At 54.9% G+C, this 996-nt stretch overlaps 1 protein-coding gene across 1 annotated transcript in view; it reads right to left on the reverse strand.

Moving 5' to 3' along the window:
* Positions 1–996, reverse strand: part of TSHZ1 (teashirt zinc finger homeobox 1) — a 96,507-nt gene that overhangs the window by 93,737 nt on the left and 1,774 nt on the right. The window contains exon 1 of the mRNA XM_019524310.1: positions 269–996. This exon is cut by the window's right edge and continues 1,774 nt beyond it. Within this exon, the coding sequence (XP_019379855.1) occupies positions 269–308 (40 nt within the window). The 5' untranslated portion in view covers positions 309–996. The remainder of the gene's footprint in view (positions 1–268) is intronic.

Consider the following 996-nt stretch of genomic DNA (forward strand, 5'->3'; position numbering starts at 1 on the left):
AAAGTACTGACCTCCCTCTCCGAGCCCTGCATAGACGCACAACCCTCCCCACCACCACCCAGCTGTACGCCCCCCACCCAAATGTAATAATAAAAAAATAATCGGGGATGTTTGAAATCTGCAGAGATCTCTTCCCATCCATGCCTGGGGTTTGTGGCTGGGTTTAACCCCTCCCCTCCCGTGCCGTGCCCCGGCTGCACCCCTGTGCCGCTGCAGCGAGGCAGAGTGTGCGAGAGGGACTGTGTGGGGGGGAGGAGGAGGGTGTTACCTGCAGAGCGCCGGGGTGCTTGCTGCTTTCTCCTCGGCATGCTGGTGCTGCCGCCTCCTCCTCCGCCGCCCTCCTCCTCTGCCGCCGCTGGAGAGTTTCCGCACAGGACTCCTCTTCCAATCCCACTCTTTTCATGCAGAAACAAACACACGCGCACACAGGCACACACACAAATACAAAAATAAAAAAAAAGGAAGGATGAAGGAAGGGGGAGGGGGGCAAGGAGAGTGAAAATGGGATTCAACTTCTAATGCCGCCTAAGAGGAGAGAGGGAGGGTGGGGAGGAATGGGAGAGAGGGAGAGGAGGAGGAGGAGGGGGGGAGGAAGAAAAAAAAAGTTTGCTTGGCTTCTCTTCTCGGCGGCTCGGCCCCCCCCCTCCAGGTCGGCTCCTGGAGATGCGAGTGGGGTGTGGAGGGAGGGGGGGGTGCTGGGGTGTGGGATGAGGCCAGCCACAGACGGGTGACAGGGGTGCCAATTTCCGCCGCCACTCCAAAAACTTGCTTAGGAAATGTTTTCATTTACAAGGTTAATTTTCCTTCCCTGGATCTCTCTCTCTCTCTTTTTCTCTCTCTCTTTTAAGTTCCTTAGAAGACAAAGCTCTTCAGTCCTCTGAGCAGCAGCAGCAGCAGCAGCAGGGAAGATGCAAGTGGAGATGTGCAAAATAAATAAGATGGGATCAGTTCAATCTGCAGCCCAAATCCATTATCTTTCGTTCGTCCTTTTTTTTT

This window comes from Gavialis gangeticus, unplaced genomic scaffold, assembly GCF_001723915.1.
Source record: "Gavialis gangeticus isolate Ggan-Ray unplaced genomic scaffold, GavGan_comp1, whole genome shotgun sequence".
Taxonomy (NCBI): domain Eukaryota; kingdom Metazoa; phylum Chordata; order Crocodylia; family Gavialidae; genus Gavialis; species Gavialis gangeticus.